Source organism: Sus scrofa, chromosome 2 (genome assembly GCF_000003025.6).
Source record: "Sus scrofa isolate TJ Tabasco breed Duroc chromosome 2, Sscrofa11.1, whole genome shotgun sequence".
In the NCBI taxonomy this organism is placed as follows: domain Eukaryota; kingdom Metazoa; phylum Chordata; class Mammalia; order Artiodactyla; family Suidae; genus Sus; species Sus scrofa.
In genome coordinates this window covers 32923371-32939779 of record NC_010444.4, presented here as the reverse complement: position 1 = coordinate 32939779, position 16409 = coordinate 32923371, and the positions used below count along the sequence as shown (strand labels likewise).

The window sequence follows — 16409 nt, the reverse complement described above, 5'->3', positions numbered from 1 at the left end:
AGTTCCCATTGTGGCTCAGTGGGTTAGGAACCCAACATAGTGTCTATGAGGATGCGGGCTCGATCTCTGCCCTCGCTCAGTGGGTTTAAGGATCCGGCGATGCCACAAGCTGTAGCATAGGTCACAGATGCAGCTCTAATACAGTGTTGCTGTGGCTGTGGCTTAGGCCAGCAGCTGCAGCTCCAATTCGACCCCAGCCCAGGAACTTCCATATGCCGCAGGTGTAGCAGCAAAAGGAAAAAAAAGAGTAAAATAGAAAAAAAAAAAAAATATATATATATATATAATGTTTACCTCAAATAAGTCCTTAGTCATCTATTTATATCTGAAGGCCCTACTATGTGCTCAGAATTCTGCTGGCTCCTATGAAAAATGAAGAACTCAAGAGGTATATTGTTCCCACTTAGGGGTAGTTGATATGAGTACATAGTAAAAAAAAACTGGAGTTCCCGTCGTGGCGCAGTGGTTAACGAATCTGACTAGGAACCATGAGGTGCGGGTTCGATCCCTGCCCTTGCTCAGTGGGTTAACGATCCGCGTTGCCGTGACTGTGGTGTAGGTGCAGACACGGCTCGGATCCCGCGTTGCTGTGCTCTGGTGTACAGCTCCGATTCGCCGCTGGCTCCTGTCGCTGCGCTAGACGCGCTGCTCAGGATCCTGCGTTGCTGTGGCTCTGGCTTAGGCCGGTGGCTACAGCTCCAATTCGACCCCTAGCCTGGGAACCTCCATATGCCGTGGGAGCGGCCCAAGAAATGGCAAAAAGACAAAACAAACAAACAAACAAACAAAACTAACATCTATGTAGCAGTTTTCATAGTCATCACCCTACTATGTTGGCCCTTAAAAGAACCCTGTATGGTGGGCCTGCTCCTGGTTTGGTTTGGTTTGGTTTTTGTTTGTTTGTTTGTTTTTAAACAGCATGTTTTCTCCACGCCTTGTCCAAGATCCTATGGCACAGCTAAATAAGGTAAATCTTTGAAATAAAATAAGGTAATCAAAACAAAATAATGTAAGCTCTAGAAACAGAACAATGTTTTATTTTCTATGAATGACTTTCAGAGGACCAAGGATGTGGTTGTTTTTATAGTGAATACAGAGGGCCAACATCTACCATCCTTGACAGGTTGGTCTCCTTGAACATTCTTCCTACCAAGGTTAAATGAACCTCCTCTGATATAGAATATCAGAGTCTTGAATCAACTAACAATGTTTTAATTACCCTATTTTTTCACATATCAGGGAAGAGTTTCATACCTTCATATTTATCATGTCAGTATATGTAAAAATTAAATGTTTTATTAGTATGCACATATTAAGAACCCTTATTATGGAATTCCCAAGGTTTTCAACATAGTCTTCCTTCACAAAGGGGAAAATTATTTCATATATATATATACAATATATAATATATAGTATATTTGTATATATATATAGTATATGTGTGTATATATACAGTATATGTGCATATGTATAGTATATGCACATACATAGTATTACACATTGCTATTTAAATGTACAAAAACAAAAGCAGTCATGCTTAAAAAATAAGGTTGTCCTTGCTAAAACTCAATCTACAGGCCATCTAGAACTCTCCATATACTAAAAGAGCTTGATTCAATTTAAAGAAACTTAAGTTCCACAGCACCCAAAACGCCCTTTCTGTCTCCCACTTCCTCATCGTAAGTAACCCATGGAAGACTTTATTTTACAGGTAAATCAATAAAAACTTTAGCAGTGGTTACATTTCCTAAGCAAAGTTTATCCTGACAACCTAGTCATTTATCCTTTGGCAATAAACACATGTACTATCCACCCACATGAGGAAATATGTTACAGCTTTAAAAAAATTTACAGCTAACATCAACCAACAAATATTGACTTTCTACTACAAGCCAAGCACCATAGGTATGGCAAAGCAAGCACTGAGTTTTTCCCAAGATACTTCTCATTTCTCTTCTTTTAAAGAAGGATAATTCATTAAACATAAAACTTCAATGGAATTTAGTTTTTATATAGGTCAATAAGGTTTATTACATCAATAAAGTTGAAATAAGAAAAAATCCTTTGTCTTAATGCCTCTCTCAATTTCAAGTTCAAAAATGTGGGCACTGTCACCACATTTTTGTAGAGGTGTGACGATAGGCCCTGTCCTTGGAGGAAAGTCATGAGAGTTGAAGACACAGGTGCATGCTGACACATCTAGAGCACCAAATAACAAGACACTCAATCCAGCACTAAGTGGTGAGCAGCAGAGAAGGTGCAGAAGACTGTGGACAAGGAAAACCAGGGAAGGCTCTCTCCAGCAGAAAGGACTCAAAATAGACTGGATAAAGTGGGTAAGATGTAAAAAGTATAGAGAGGAACCATGGCACATACTGTTGGTTGCAACTAAACCCCAATTCACACCCTCCTGGCAGAGCTTGGGTTTGTTCAAACATGACTCAGCCCCATGAGTAAATTCTGGTTGGTCTTAACCAATCATGCTGAGGAAAGAAATTCATACATATACTAAGAGAAATGTCCAGAAGTATAAACAACAAGATATTAACCACAGGTATCACTCAATGGTAAGCTAATGGGTAGTTCTTTTTCCTCTCATCTTTCTCTACATCCAGATTTTAAAAGTTGAGTATCCATGAATTGAACGATCATTTTCTTACAAGGCCAAGTACATCAATGATACAAATATTTTTAGCATCTCTAACATAATAATCTTCTTTGATGTATTTAAAGTCCAACAGAGGAAAATGATGAACAAATTCTAAGAAAAAATGCTACAAAAGCATAAAAACTTGCATTAAATAAGCATGGCTTGTCTAAGAGTGGACAATACATGAAAGAAATGACTTCGCCTGTTTCCTTGCTAGAAAACTCAATCATGCTAGTAGAATATTAAATACATTTTCACTTACTTGTCGTCAGTACTACTTTAAGTCAAAGAACAAATCATTAGCTTTGATTAAAATAGATACACAAGCCAGCAAAGTGTGATTTCCTTAGCTTCTCTACACCCTCTACACTCCCTACTTGACTTCCCCTTGTTGCTTATGAAATACTGACCTATCAAACCCAAATTCTAAGTCTATCACATGTTTCACTGCCTCTACTTTTAAGCAGCTAAGCACTATAGGACAAAGTTACAGAGCGCTTGTTGGTTCCACTGTAAATTTATATTATCCTATCATTTCAGATTGGCCCAAGTCAACAAACAATTCCCACAGAGTGTCTACTTACTAGATTCTAGTGGGCTGTGATAACTATGGGGTTTTTTTCTCTGGGGCGTGTCTTCCTTTCTCCTCTGAGAAAGACTCTGGCGGATGTCTTCTCTACTCTAGATGGTCCTAGTGGGGAATCAGTCCAGGATCTAGATTCGACCATATCAATTCAAACGAGGAGAGTAAGTGGTGCAAAGAGGCACAGGAGGTCTGCCTGGCCAATCAAAGTCCTCCCAGGACTTTGCTGCTAAAGGCAGCAAGGAAGACTTTATTCATCTTGGATCTCAAAATGCAAAGATGTACATGGGGGCTGAAGTTTATATTTCCCACTATAGGAAAGCAGGATATTTGCTGCAGGGAAGGACAAAGCTGAGACACAAAAGTAGAGACAATGAGAAGTGGAGAGCATGAGAAAACTTCAAAACTTTGAAACCCCGAGATCCAGGACACCTGGGCCAACTCCACCTATAGACTTTCTAGTTCCACATGAAACAATAAATCCTCAACTATCCCTCAGCTGGGTTTTTGTCTCTTACACCCGGTGGACTCCTGTCAGATACAGGACATATTCCAAATTTATATACACTCCCCAAACCAGAAACTACCTACTAGCAGTCCCTAAATGCCTGCTTCATGAAGAACTCCTCTGCCCCAAAGTCACTCTCAGAGCCCTCAGTAAAAATGATTCTAAAAAACCTCTTACATTCAAGGCCTTTTCTCATTATCTGGCTGCAGCACCTTTCTCCAGCATGTCAATGTTGATTGTTCATTTCTTGTGAAAAACCTCCCTCCCGCAGCTCCCGGGGCACAGTTCTGCCCTAGTTCTCCTGCTCCCCTGGCACTTGGTCCTCTTCCCACACCCTGATTCAAGTGTTTCCCAATGAGTTGTCTTTGGCCTCCTTCCCTTTCCTTCTGCCCTCTCTCCCTTGGCAAGCTCTTTCAACCTAATGTTTCCAGTAATCCCCTCAAAATAAAAGACTCTAGCATCTAGACTCATACAACTCTCTTCTATAATCCAGGCCCATAAATCTCTACTCTCAGCTCCCTTACCTATATCTCCAGACACCCATACCCATCTCTCACCTAACTTCAAGATGCATATTCAAAACTGCATGGAGTATCTTCTTTTCTGAAACAATTGCTCTTTCTTACGTGGGCTTTGACTTTGTCAAAGCAACACCCAACTCCTGGCAATCTTAAAATGAAGTGTTACCAGTGACACCCTAGTCATCCCAGCTGAGATGTGCTCTTGATTCTATTTCCATAACATCTTTTGCAGAGTTCCCTCCTCCCTGTCACTGCTTCTCATCTACCCTGGTTCAGATTCTCACCATCCTCACCTGGATAACTGCCATGATCATATTCGTTTGTCTCTCTGCACTCTCTCAGTCCCAAGCATCCTCCCCTCTGCTCTGAGATTATTACCTGGATGGAAGGTCACATCTGAGCAAGTCATTTCCTAGCTCACAAAACTTCCAGAGCCACCCAAAAGTGGACACTCCTCCATCCATCTGCCAAGAAAGGTCCTCAGCCTGGCCTCAAACTCCTGTCATGGTTTCCTTCCCATAATTTCCTTTCAAGAATTCAGCACTAAAACCAAACCAAATACCACAGCATTCCTCCTCCCTGTCCCAGTCTGTCTCCATATCTTTGCTCATCCTCCTTTTTCCACATCTCCCCATGAATAACTCCTACTATCCCTCAGGGCTCTCCTGAAGTGCCAACTCTTTGATGATCCATAATCCTTAATCTTTTTTTGCTAGAAGTTATTTCCCTTCTCCTTTGAACTCCCGTAACTCTGCTACATCATTCATCTCTCTTGAAGGCAAGAATCCCAATTTAATTCAGCACTGCACATAGTGCTTACCTAACAAAAGTTTGTTTAATCAATGAGTTATTTAATGAAATAATAAACTCCTTTCCACAGCTACACAGGCAGTCAGATATGGGACTGAAACCAAGTCCGTTACTCACAAGCTACATGACCTTGGGAGAATTACCTAACCACTCTGAGGAAAAGCTCAGCCTCCTCCTCAGCAAAATGGGAAAAAACATAGCTTGCAGAGTTTTATGAGTTAAAATGATGACCTATCCAGTACATAGTAGGTGTAATTTGTACTTGGAGTAAGCCATTCATCTATCATCCAGCCTTGATATTCTCATCTACGAAATGGGATGGCTAGACTAGAAACCTTTTTTTCTTTTTTTTTTTGGTTTTTTTAGGGCCACACCCTCAGCATATGGAGGTTCCCAGGCTAGGGGTCGAAACAGAGCTGTAGCTGCCAGCCTACACTACAGCAGCTGGGATCTGAGCCTTGTCTGTGACCTATACCACAGCTCACAGGAATGCCGGATCCTTAACCCACTGAACAAGGACAGAGATCGAACCTGTGTCCCCAGAGTCAGGATGGGAACTCTGAAAACCTCATTCTAAGAACTCCTTGTTAAGGAGTTTTTCTCTTCAATGAACTTGCCAAAGCCAAGCCCCTTTGATGGTTAGCTGTGGACACACTTAGAATTGTAGATGACAAGGAAGAGATGTCCTCTTAAGCTTCCTTCCAGTCCTGTGCCTCTTGAGGCAAATATCATAGCTCAGAAATTAAGAGGAAGACTTGAATCAGATCAACATGGATTCAAATCCTGGATCTGCTATTTACTACATGGCCATAATGAATTTTTTCCCTTTGCTAAAGCTTCTGTGTCCTCATCTATAAATTAAGGGGATAATAAGTTCTATCTACTTCATAGGGATAGGAATCTTGTGAGCATTAAGCCAGATAATAGGTACTAAGTTTCTAGCATATAATAAACTCTCAATAAATGTCAATTGCCATTATTATTTCTACTGTACCCTAAAATAATTTCCCTTGGCCAGACTTGACCAATTGTAATTATATGCAGTAACTCAGAGACCACAAAACATCGTTTTAGAAATTTAGAACAAATTACCAAGACACAGCAACCTGTGGTTCTAAATTGTGTCCTAAACCAGAGGATTTTTTGCTATATTAGCAAAATAGCTATTAAATCTGAATAAGAATTACAGATCAGATGATATATATCAACGCTAGTTTTCTGAGTTTAACAACTGTACTATAATTATTGAAAATACTCTTATTTTTGGAATAATCAATACACTGTTTAGAGGTAAAGGAGCATTATGACAGCAACTTACTTTCAAATGGTTCAGAAAAAATGTATATACATTTTACATTTACATTGTGTGCATGTATGTGTATGTGTGGGTATAGTTTCATATGTAAGTATTGGCTAAATTAAGGTATTTAAAATTTTCAGTTTTGACCCTCTGTTCAAATATTTACTAGGTCTTTTTTTTCCTATAAAGTAAAGCCTCTCTTACCATCAATTGTCCTATAGACCTCCCAAAAAAAGAGTACTCAAGGGACCCAATTTTCACTTTCACACTGTGATAAGCTCCAAAGTCAAAGTACATTTTGAAATGGATGGAATTAGCCTAGTCTTATAGTATGCATTAAACAATAACTGAACAAGTGCCAACAACTGGCAACAGTTTCCACTGCTGTTGCAACATCTATGCTCAAAGAAACATCCACGGATTTCTCAGTGGTAGCCTATGGAAAAGGAGTTGGATATTCCTTCTGCTGTTTCTAATTAAGTCAATTTCACAACTCCACATTTCAGCCAATACCTAAATGGCTACCAATGCCCTGACAGGTCTGAAGGAGAGCCCCAAATAATTATGACAGCATCACATCGAACAACAGATTCTGTGGATGCTACATTAGTATTTTCTAAAAATTTGCCTTTCCTTTTATGTTGCCAACAGAAGAGCATGCTGGCCCACTCCAACTCCCATCTCCAAGCAAAACAGCCTCTCCCCAAATACTTGAAGAAAGACTGCAATGTTTAGGAAGTTTAGTGAAATTTACCGTTACTCATTAAATAGCACTTCATGTCGCAAAGCACTTTTACATAAATAATCCCCTTTTCCCTTTACAATAAATCTGTGAAGATCTCATTTTAAACAGTAGGAAACTAAAGAACAGACACCAGGAGACGGTCCCAAGATTTTAGACATATTAAGCATTGAATTTAGGACCAGATCCTATGTTTTTGGATTCCCAGAGGAAGACGGAGGGAGAAGAAAAAAAAAAAAATCAATGAATGGCATCTAGTCATTCAGGACAAAAAAATCCTAGCCATCTCCCCATCGCTCATACTCAATTTAACTCCACACCTTCAGGATAAAGTCTAAACTTCTCAGCTTTGTAAGCCCCTTAGTGATCTGGCCTGATGTCCTAACATTTCTCTACCCTTCAATATTCCACATTTCTGTATACTTCAGTTGGAATAACTAACAACTTCCTGGGTCCTAACACTTATGAAATGTCTACCTCCATGCCTTTGCACATGATATAAGGTTCTTCCCTTACTACGCATCTTCACCTGGCTAATTCTCACGTGTCCTTCAAAACTCAGTTGAAGCTATTCTGGAAAGCCTTTTCCAAATCTGCCAGTCTCAAGTACACAGGTTATTTTAGGTTTCCACTGACCCTGCACACGCTTCCACAGTCTTCACCAAGTGTTGGTTCCATCTTTCCCTCTGGACCCACGTTGTCCACCTGAACTTTCTACAATGATGGAAACACACTGTCCATAACAATAGCCACTAGTCACAAGTGTACTGAGTATCTGAAAGATGGCTAATTCAATTAAAGAACTGGGTTTTTATTATATATATTTTTAATTATTGTAAATATAGATTTAAATACTTATCTGTGGCTCATGTCTACAGTACTGGGCAGCATAGCTCGAGACAGACTGTCAACTCCAAGGACAGAGACCACACTTACTTGTCTCTGTACCCCTGGTACCCACCATAGGATCTGGTCCAGAATAGGATTCAGAGTTTGTTGAAAGAATAAGTGAACATGTAAATATCTATAAACACTTAAGTACACTAGGAAAGTGATTCCAATCAATACTCCAAGCATTCTGGATTATCATATAAAATTTGTCCAAACTGATCACTTCTTGTAAAGTATACCTCATTAACTATCATGGAAAAAAGCCCTCAGTAAATCACTCAATTCTGCTCAGGGCACTTCAGCTTCACAGTCACTCTTAAATGATTTCCAGATGATTTCTGGATAAAGGGTGATGCTGTTTATGAAATATTACAATACTCATGGCAGCATCATTTTGGAATGTCAAACTCAACTCCAGTGTTTTGTAAAGAAAAGACATGAGTTTTTTACCCTGCTTCTATTAACCTGGAAAAGAAATTCCCTTGAATGCCTGAAGTATTCCCAAAGTACTAAAGACTATTCCTAAGGATTCTTTAACTATCTGCTCTCCTGACCAAATTCCTTTCTGAAATCTCATACAGTATTTGGAGACACTGTACAGACTTGATTGGATGGGCTTCCTCTCAGCGATAAGCAGAATGTGTAGTGAACATGACCTCGCTACAAAGGACTAAGCAGTCAAATCCAATTTGGTTCCAATTAAAACTCTCGGTTGACAGAATTCATGAGCTTGACATATGCTTGGTCATTTGAGATTTTAAAGAAATCCAAGAGGCAAACTTCACAAGGCAGAGATTAACCAGGATGGACTCCACATCCAGGCACTCAGTACAAAATCCCTTGGGGTGGAGCTGGCTGCCAGTCAAAAGCGTTGACACAGGTGGTCAGCACACACCGCCCACCCAGAGCAAGGAGAGCCTTTCCCTTCCCTACCCTGTGTGTTTCATGTCCCTGGTGGTTGTACGGTGGCTGAATCACCACTCATTAAAGCCCTTTCACTGTATAATTACTTCTGTAAATGGAAACTAATCCTAAAGTCTAGAACTGTAAGTGAAATAAAAACAAATAGGTAAAGCATCCTCGAGCTTGACTGGAGGTTCACTCCTCCATTTGATTTAAATGTTTAATTAAAAATGAACAGTTTTTTTTTTTTTTTACAAAATAATTAATGTTCATGAAAGAAAAACAGGCAAAAAGAAAATAAAACGTGCATTCATTTAAACCCTGTACTGCAAGACAACATTTGGTATTATTAGGCTGCTGCTCCCACATCCCCCCTCCACTTTAGGCACTTTTAACATAGTGAAATAAATACTAGCTAGCATTTCCAGGACACTCGCTGTTCCATGCACTGTCCTAAGTATTTAACATCTATTTTAATTCATTCTGTCTTCACCAGAGTACTGCAAGGGAGCGACTGTTGTTATCTGCATCTTAAAGACAAAGAAACTGAACCGAGGGAGGTTAAGGAACTTGACCCAGTTCGCAGGCTTGGAAGTGGCAAATAATCTCTGTCCAGTTTTTGCTGTGGGAACATTATGTGCAACTAAGTAGTGTGGGAAGAAAAATTTCTCCTTAATTTCATTAAATCCCTCACTACTGTTTGAACACTCTGTCAGAAGCAGTGAGCACAACCTGCGTGTCTTATGTTCAGTTCCTGTTCCTTGAGGGGAGGGGTAGAGAGGAGACAGTCACTGACTTGGATCTAATTAATACTCAACAGCTGGCTGTAGGGCACGATCTGGGATATGAATTTAGATTCCTTCAGGGCTCTATCGCTTTGATGTTCCTACCATCAAACTGTCACCTTCCTGCCTCCACATATTATATAAATCCATTAGCTTAGCCATTTTGCGAAGCCTACATTTAACTCCATTCAACTCTGATTTAGGTTTTTGGTGTTTTTTTTTTTGTTTTTTTTTTTAATCTGAATCCTTAAGCTACATTGGTCCCAATTCCTTTAAAATCTAAAGGGCTTGTTTTGATTATGAATGTCAGGTAATTGTGGAGAGCAAAACAAAATGGAGGTTACTACAGGTGGAAATGGTTAACCATGTAAATGGTCAAATTGGAAGTGTTAGATGTTCAAGTTCAGAAACAGGCTTGAAGTTAAAGGTGTTCTCAGAGACCCTGAAGACATTCCATGTCCTCACCCCACCCCCAAAGATCACCTGTCAACCGTCCAAGGAGATAGTTTTTTGTTCATGCCCACTGAGGTTGTCTGCCTCATCATGACCCTAAAACGCGTAGGATTATTCTTTATGGTTGTGTCACCTACATGGCAATTCCTATGGCAACCATGGTAATTACACAGCAGCCTTGTCATCTCAGGTTAACACCGTAATTAACCCATGTCACTGCAGCATTCATGGTTATGACAACTTTGGCCAGCAAGTCCTATGGAAGTAGCATTTTTAGTTCCGGCTTTCAAAAATAACTTCAGCAATCACTTCTTTAAAAAAAAAAAAAAAAAAAATCAAGCTTGCCTTCCCATCCCTCCCCCCTACACAGATTTCCTCCATACAAAGGCCACTGAACCAAGCTGAGTGCCCCTTAAGAAACAGTAGACTATCTCTGTCTTCCAAAGAGAACAGGAGAAACAAACAGAGAAAAACATTTCTGAAAATAATACTTACAGCTCCTCTAGAAAAGGGAAGTTCTTAAATGCATCTTCCGGTAATTGAGTGATATTGTTCATACTGATATCCCTGGAAAACAAAGTTAAGAAGATTGTTAACTAAGTGATATTAGACTTCAAGCACTTAATTCAAAAGGAAAAAAATGATTAGGTACTGAAATTTTATAAAGAAGACCGAAAAATGGGCACCGAAAACAGATGTAGAGATAACCAGAATTTAGCTTCAGAAGTCAATGCTCAGAAAGCCAAAAAGTTAAATCTTTTATTACAAATGACGTCCCATCATTTATAATGTACCCAGAGCCTGGGTTTTCACCCTTTAAATATTCTTGGGGGGAAAAATGTCTCCAACTACCTACAGTGAGTGAGGCAGTGTGGCTTTTTAGTGTGCTGTATTTAAAGGGCTATACCTGATAGAAATAAACAAACAGATACCCAGTACCTAATAAAAGAGATCTGCAGGTTTGGGTGGCTTCTAAAGCCACTGTGTCAGGGATAATAAAACAGGTCCTAACTGTACCCTAGTCGTATTTTTTGCAAAACCTATAAAAGTCCTCCAGGTAAGAGCTGTAAGTAGATTTCATTTTTAGCCTATGAACAGATGCAGACTACAAACAAGTGCATACATGACAGGTATGCAATCCATTTCCAGTTTTTCCTTAATGAGGCAGCAGAAAGGAGGGTACTCACTCGGTGATCTAACTCGACAAATTGAGTTCAAACCGTTGAAAACAAAATACTTTTTAAAACCATTTCCTTCTTCCCTGGCAGCTGCCTTTTGAACTGGCCTGCTCCTTCCATACTCTACTTAATCTGGACCCCGTGAAAGAAAGGTTAAGGCAGCCTCACCAAGCACAGTTCCACTAGGCTGTCTGAATGCCTCATGCAGGTGCCCCTGCCTCTTCTCCCACTTTAAAGTCTGTGCTTCAGCCCACAGGTCTCTCCTTTCTAGAAACCATCATGGAAAGTCACATGTGTGACTTTCCCATGACTACATTAGATCTACTGGTCTAAGGAGGCAGAAGAGAAATCAAGCACATCAAAACCCGATGACAGAGTTCCTGTTGTGGCTCAGTGGTTAACAAATCCGACTAGGAACCATGAGGTTGCGGGTTCAATCCCTGGCCTTGCCCAGTGGGTTGAGGATCCGGCATTGCCGTGAGCTGTGGTGTAGGTCACAGATCTGTTTCGGATCCCGAGTTGGCTGTGGCTCTGGTGTAGGCCGGCGGCTACAGCTCCGATTAGACCCCTAGCCTGGGAAGCTCCATATGCCGTGGGAGCGGCCCTAGAAAAGGCAAAAAGACCAAAAAAAAAAAAAAAACCAAACCCACTGACAACAATAACACTGTTCTTTACCTCAGTCAGGTAAATTGTCCTTTACAGCACACCTGGAATAGGTAGATGAGTCCCTTCTCCCCATCTTTCCTCTCACTACCATCTAGAAGTGGAATGTGCATCCCTGCTTACTGGCCTTTCCCAAGGCAGGCTTGGAAAACTTCTTGGTTTGAGAAGAATAAGAATAATTGCAGACGCAAAACAGCAGTAGCAGCTGCAGTGTGGAGAATACTAACCATGTGATAAGACTCAAATCTCACTGTATGAGTGGGAAAACCGAGGCTTACTGGGGAAAAAGAACCTCCCTGAGGCCACCAAACAAGTGGTGTAACCGGAAATGTGAGCTCCAGAGTCCAAGATTGCAACTCCAAACTCTGAGCCTTCTTAAGTATCATTTGAATCCTGCTGCTTTGCTCCAGTGGTAGTCAAGACAGAAAGCAAACCCTCCACTTTACCAAGGTTAAAAAGAGGGAGGGGTACTATCCCCCGAGACCTTGGCACAACCATCACTGAATCTCAGGGAGAGATCACGTCTGCTTGATGATTTCAGAAAAAAAAAGAGCTATAAATAGCTTGAGCAATTGAAGAAACAAAGTTCTAAAACTTCTCTGGAGAATAATCCTACGACCATAGAGATTCACATACCCTCCAAAACTATGTATCATTGGATACAACTCAAATTCCTTAAAGATAACTTATAAGGAAAACAAAATTAATATGTGTTTCAAGGAATTATTATTTTTAAACACAGGCTCTGATGCTAATTTAGTCAGCTAAATTCCCAGGGAAGGGAAGGGGGGGACCCTTTGTTTTTCATAAACACTGGAGCAAGATACTAGAGAAATAGCACCAAAATTGGAGTCAGAAGGAATACTGTTTAGGAGTTCCCGTCGTGGCACAGTGGTTAATGAATCCAACTAGGAACCATGAGGTTGTGAGTTTGATCCCTGGCCTTGCTCAGTGAGTTAAGGATCCGGCTTTGCCGTGACCTGTCACAGACGTGGCTCGGATCCTGCATTGTTGTGGCTCTGGCGTAAGCCGGTGGCTACAGCTCCGATTAGACCCCTAGCCTGGGAACCTCCATATGCCGCAGGAACAGCCCTAGAAAAGGCAAAAAGACAAAAAAAAAAAAAAAAAAAAAAAGAAGAAGGAATGCTGTTTAATCGCAGGCCTCAGTTTCTCATCTGTAAAATGACAGAGTTGAACAGATTGATTGGGGGGCTTCCTGGTCTGACATTATACACTTCTATGATTTACCCTTTTTTTTTTTTTTTTTTTGTCTTTTTAGGGCCGTACCCAAGGCATATGGAAATTCTCAGGCTAGGAGTCGAATCAGAACTGCAGCTACCAGCCTACACCATAGCCACAACAACTTGGGATTCGAGCTGAGTCTGAGACCTATACCACAGCTCGTAGCAATGCTGGATCCTTAACCCAATGAAGGAGGCTAGGAATCGAACCTGCATCCTCATGGACACTAGTTGGGTTCGTTTCCTCTGAGCCACAGTGGAGCCACTCCCACCTTTTTTTTTTTTTTTAAATAATTTTCATGGAGGGGCTCATCCTCCCTGATGAAAATACCTGAGGTTCATTTTATGGAAAAGAGGACATGTTTCTGAAAAACTTATCAGAAGGCAAAATTTAAAGTCTAACAGTTTGCCATTACAAAACCACGGAGTCACTCCCACTGGAAACACACTAGCCAATAAATCACTCTTAAGAATACAACAAAACTCTTAATCACATTGAAAAGCAAAATAATAATGAGTATGCAGTGATTCTGTAAAATACCATACAATATGGGCGCTCTTTAGTCATTCCAATAAAAGGAGAAAAAAGGATAGCCATAACTTATTACTTTCCCAAAGGAAATCCCCCATAGAGTTTCCTCTAAGTTTAGCACACGTGAATTCAGCTGTGTAGCACAGCCACAGAAAAAGTGACTAATGGCCTCACCAGAAAAAGACACATAATTAGAGAGAATTTACATGACACTCTTCTCTGCACTCCAGTTTTTTAAAAAAGCATACACCTATCTGTATAACTCTCATTTTTACCCCCTCTGAGTAACAAGATATAACAGGTAGTTTTGCTGTGAGCTCTAAATGCAATTAGTGGGACTCTGTATTGACAAACTAAGATGTGTTAAATATGTGGGGAGGTTTTGTTTCAAAGCCTCAGATTCAGGGGTGACACTTGCTTCCCTAGTGTTCTGATTTTCACAGACTCAGAGAAGTTCTGTCTTGAGAGGTGTTTTCCTTCCTATTTTCTGGGCCTCAGTTCCAAAACATCTGTGAATAAGGAAGAGAAGGGGGAAAAAGAAAAGACGAAAAGAAGGGGTGGGGGGAGACTTGCTAGATGTTATCAGCAAAGACGCTCTGGAAACATGTGGTTACAGAGTATGAGGTGGGTGGGTACTCCTTTAAAATAATGAGGGCTAATGGTGATAAACAAGCCACAGACAGCCTTAAGAGTAGATTCCAGACCTGACATCACCAACTCGGCAAGAGAGCTTAAGGCCGAAAGGCTGCTGGGGTGGGGGGATGAGTTAGCTGTGCAAATTTACCAATGGAAGCCCTAAGCCAATAATCACAAATACACGGGGCTCTTAGGCCATATCAATTACTGAAATACATAAGTAAAAGAAAGGTACGTGGAAAATTTTGAGCTAGAGGATAACACCTTAGGTCAGGGTCTTGACATTGATTACGAGCGACACATCTTGCCAGGGACGTTCGTAATTTAACCCAGTGATCTGCCATTCCAGGTTCCAACAAAGAAAATAACACAGAAAATAAGATAATGTACAAGGGCAGAATACCACAGACTCAGAAATGTCTCTGAAGGGTAATTTCAAGAGAACAGATGGCATTACTTGGGCTGGAAGGGTGCAGGCTTGGGAAACCAAGGCTTACCTATGAATTTGCCACCACGGCTGTATGATCTTGGACAAACTATTCATCTTTTCTGAGCCCTGGCTGCTTCGTTTGGACAAATGAAAGCAGTAAATAACTAAACCTTGTAGAACGCTGTGAAGTTCAGACAATGTCAAGCCACAGAGAAGAAGCTAAAAAAGTAACAGGTGTTATCTTACTGCCTGTGTTTTTGCTTTTGCTGGAGGCTGCCTGAATCCAGTCGACCAAGAGCCAGCAGGCCAAGCATCTCACCACCTTTAGTGGTCTTCCTTCCCAGAAAAGAAGCTACTTTAACTTGAGAGAAACACTAAATGGTGCAGACGGTCTAGAACCTGGACTTGTTCCTAACTACAAAAGTGGACCCTAAACTCCAGAACTCCAAGGGTCGAAGAGGTTAAGACAGAAGAGCGCTTTGAGAGCAAATACTTTGTTTTAGAAGAAAAAAGTTGAAGTCAGTTGTTGACAGTCAAATGGAAGGATGGAAGGAAGGAAGGGAGGGAGGAAGGAAAGGGGGAGAAAAGGAAGGAAAGGGAGGAGGGGGGGAAGGAAGGGTGGGAGGGAAGGAAGGGAGGGAGGGAAGGAAGGGAGGGAGGGAAGGAAGGGAGGAGGGAAGGAAGGGAGGAGGAAAGGAAAGAGGGAAGGAAGGAGGGAAGGAAGAAGAAAAGAAAGGAAGGGACAAGGAAGCAAGGCGGGTAGGGAGGAAGGAGGGGGAGGGATGGAGGGAAGGAGGGAGAAAAGGAAGGAAGGAGGGAAGGAAAGGAGGAAGAAAGGAGAAAGGAAGGGAGGGAGGAAGGAAAGAAGGAAGGAAGGAAAGAGAAATTACATTCTTATAGGAAATTTTTAGGACAGGAAAAACAAGAGCCATTTTCAAAAAGATCAGGATGACTTCAAGGAGCGATGAAGCACAGGAGAGAACCTAGAGCTTTTACTTAGTAGGGAGACAGTGCCAGAACACATCTTTTCTATACATACTGGTTCTGTATCAGATTTCTTTACAGTGAGGCCTTTCAAGGTACACCCACCGGAACAGGGCATACGTCTGCATATCACACCCAATGCAACACTTCCCAATTTTTACAAGAGATTCAAAATGCAAAAGCATATCACCCTACTAGGAAAATGAAGGTAAATGCTCAAACACTGGCAGTCGCTGATTTCAAAATTAAAATTTAAAGAGTGCAATTGTTTAATTGAAACTGCTAAATCTCCCCAGTGGTTAAACTCTCATCTTTTTTTTCCCTCATAAAATTCACTAATGCTCAAACAGCTACAGAGTAAAGAGGAACATCATGTTTCAACAAGGTACCTTTTAAAATCCCTGTAAAATGCTCCCGAAGCGAGCCTAACCTGTTTGCTGATGGCCCAGTGTGTACCACCATGGATTCCGAATGTTTGCCTGTCTGGGCCTTTTGCCATGGAATTATTTAATTTTAAATATACTGTGATTGACCCAATGGTATCTAAATTTGAATAAACTCTCCTGTTTGTGTTAGATAAAACTGCACTGCTGCTGCCA

General features: G+C 40.9%; 1 protein-coding gene across 2 annotated transcripts in view; it reads right to left on the bottom strand.

The window, feature by feature from the left end:
- LGR4 (leucine rich repeat containing G protein-coupled receptor 4) overlaps nt 1-16409 on the bottom strand; it is a 107314-nt gene that overhangs the window by 39371 nt on the left and 51534 nt on the right. For both annotated transcript variants that reach the window (XM_021083233.1, XM_013994475.2), the window contains exon 2: nt 10642-10713. In XM_021083233.1, coding sequence (XP_020938892.1) covers nt 10642-10713 — 72 coding nt within the window. The remainder of the gene's footprint in view (nt 1-10641; nt 10714-16409) is intronic.